At 39.0% G+C, this 2459-nt stretch overlaps 1 protein-coding gene across 1 annotated transcript; it reads right to left on the bottom strand.

Moving 5' to 3' along the window:
• Window positions 1-532: 532 nt before the first annotated feature.
• On the bottom strand, window positions 533-1260 carry LOC141372497 (divergent paired-related homeobox-like). Its single transcript, XM_073891216.1, has 2 exons — window positions 1042-1260; window positions 533-841 (listed from the first exon to the last, which is right to left on the bottom strand). The coding sequence occupies exons 1-2, from the start codon at window positions 1258-1260 to the stop codon at window positions 533-535; spliced, it is 528 nt and encodes a 175-aa protein (XP_073747317.1).
• Window positions 1261-2459: the final 1199 nt, after the last annotated feature.

Genomic DNA, 2459 nt, shown 5'->3' with positions numbered 1-2459 from the left:
AATATCCAACTAAAGGATTAGAGGAATTCAGCCTGGGCATGCCTATTTTTCCCCCATTATACATGTATTTTTATTGAGATATAATTAAAATTTTTTCTTCTCTAGCTTTACTGAGATATAGTTGTCACACAACATTGTGCAAGTGTAAGGTGTACCATGTGTTGATCTGATATATTTATATATCAAAAAATGATTACCACCATGGCATTAGCAAACACCTCCATCCTGTCACATGATTGTTTGTTTTTGTGATATAATATAATGTTACAGTTCTGTATCTTTGGGTGAATTTATACATCCAGGTTACTGCCATCCCAATCATGATGTGAAACATCCCCATCCCAATGTTTGTTTAGCACCTCTTTCTGCTGAATTCCACCACACAGGCACTTTTCTGTCTTTTTTCTTTCACAGAGCATGTTTTTGAAATACATCCCTGTTGTGTAGATCTTGTGTCTGTCTCTTGTATGGGAATTATTGCAAATCATTACAATATGTGACCTTTTGTGTCTAGTTTCTCTCATTAAGTTCTTTATGGAGATGAAAAACCGAAAGAACTAGCAGTGAAGCTTATGGAAAGAATTTGAGATTTCATAATAGAACAAAGGGAGTAGATGTTAGGATCTTGGTAGCAGCCAAAATGGATTATTTTGCGGCCAACAGAATGGTCTAGGAGAGCCTTAAAATTGGGGCATATGCTGAGTTGGAAGGAAGGTTTTGGATGATCTGTATAAACCAGGGAAGCAGGGTAGGCACCATCAGGGAATCCTGAAGGTCCATCCACATTTCTCTTGGAAGAGCTGGTCTTGACTTCCACCCCAGATAATTGCTGTTGTTTGGCCTTTTTTTTTTTTTTCTTAAGATTTTATTTACTTATTTCAGAGAGACAGAGATAGTGACAGAGCGCACAAGTGGGGAGGAGAGGGAGAGGTGGGCTCCCTGCTCATGGGGCTCGATCCCAGGACCCCGGGATCATGACCTGAGCCAAAGGCAGATGATTAACCAACTGAGCCACCCAGGTCCCCCATGTTGTCGTTTGGCTTTCTTGAGCTTTGCTCTATGGTTCTCAAACCAAACCTGCAGTACTGTGAGATGTATCTCCAGTTTTGACGCCATTTCTTTCTGAAGGCTGGGAGCGGGGTGTGGGTTCTTGCTGAACAAGAATTCCAAATCTGCCAGTTGTTTCTCAGTGAACATTGTTCGTTTCCTTTGTGAATGTTTCTGGTGCTTTCTTTTAGGAAGGTCTCCTGCACCTGACATCCTGAGATCTAGATGTGTTCACATGTTCTGGTCCTGTGTCAAGCCTGGGCATGCCTTCTGAATGAAAACCTTATTTACAGCATTCCAGATCTCATTCAGGCACATTCTGAGAATAAATAATGGCTACAAAGCATATGCAGCTATCCAAAGGCTGTTCTCAAGAGCAGCCTTAACGCTAGGGTTGCCTACAGAGATCAGTCTTTCAGTGTCAAGAAGAGACAAGACCCAATCTATAGTCAACATAAATATTTCACTCTCTTCTCCCCACCCCACCCATTTGCCGTGCCTTGGTACTGATGCCCAATCAGAACCCAGTTCAGATCTCTCAACTGCATTCTTGGATGGAAAAACAGAAGTTCAATCAGTGTCGGGCACTTTGTCACTGCTTGCAGTGAACTAGGAAGAAAAAGACTAAGGAAAGGTGGTAAGTCAGGCAGTATAACCAGAGACCTATTATAATAAGCAAGAAGCACCTGGACCCTCCTGAGGTCCAAATCAAGTTTCCACTGTACTCAACTAAGCCTCGCAATCCATGTTAAATATGTGAAACAGTGAAAAAGATTTTAAAACTCTTAGTGTAATTTTTTTTGTAAATTAAATACTTGATGGGCTCAAAAAGTAGTAATCTTACATTTGCACAATGCTTTATAATATGCGAAGATTTTTCATTCCTTCCTTGAATCCTTTCAGATAGGAAAAACAGGTGTTATTTTATTTCAAAAATAAGAAATGAAAGACCATAGAGATTATGGGAAATGTTTCAGGTCACACAGGAAGTAAATTTTGAAGCATTCAATAAATGTCTTTTTTTATTTCCTCTCACCCCCTCTTCCCCTGTCAAGGTATATTTCAGTTACAAAGTAATCATGAGCTGTGTTTTTCCTTTTGTTTCTTTTGACTGTTTTTGGAGATACTTATATTGATCTGCAAGTTGAATAAGAAGCTCTGTAATTATTTTCTCCCCTTGTACTTGCCCAAAAGGAAAAGTAGTTTATATTTCTGTTTAATTCTGTGGGTGGTCTCATTCTTAAAAAAGTCAAATGCAGTGTGTTTGAAGTCCTGACACTTTTTTAAAAGCTGGGGATGTTTTTGTTGTTGTATTTGAAAAGCTGACTCTGACATTTTAGCTATAGAAAAAAAACTGTTGATAAATCTGTTATGTTTGTCACCTTACCAAAACCAAGAAAGGTAGGAAATGG

Source organism: Callorhinus ursinus, unplaced genomic scaffold (genome assembly GCF_003265705.2).
Source record: "Callorhinus ursinus isolate GAN/ISIS: 27379988/994484 unplaced genomic scaffold, GSC_fseal_2.0 scaffold4, whole genome shotgun sequence".
NCBI classification, from domain to species: Eukaryota; Metazoa; Chordata; class Mammalia; order Carnivora; family Otariidae; genus Callorhinus; species Callorhinus ursinus.
The sequence above is the reverse complement of the archived record's forward strand: the minus strand, read 5'-3'. Positions and strand labels throughout refer to the sequence as shown.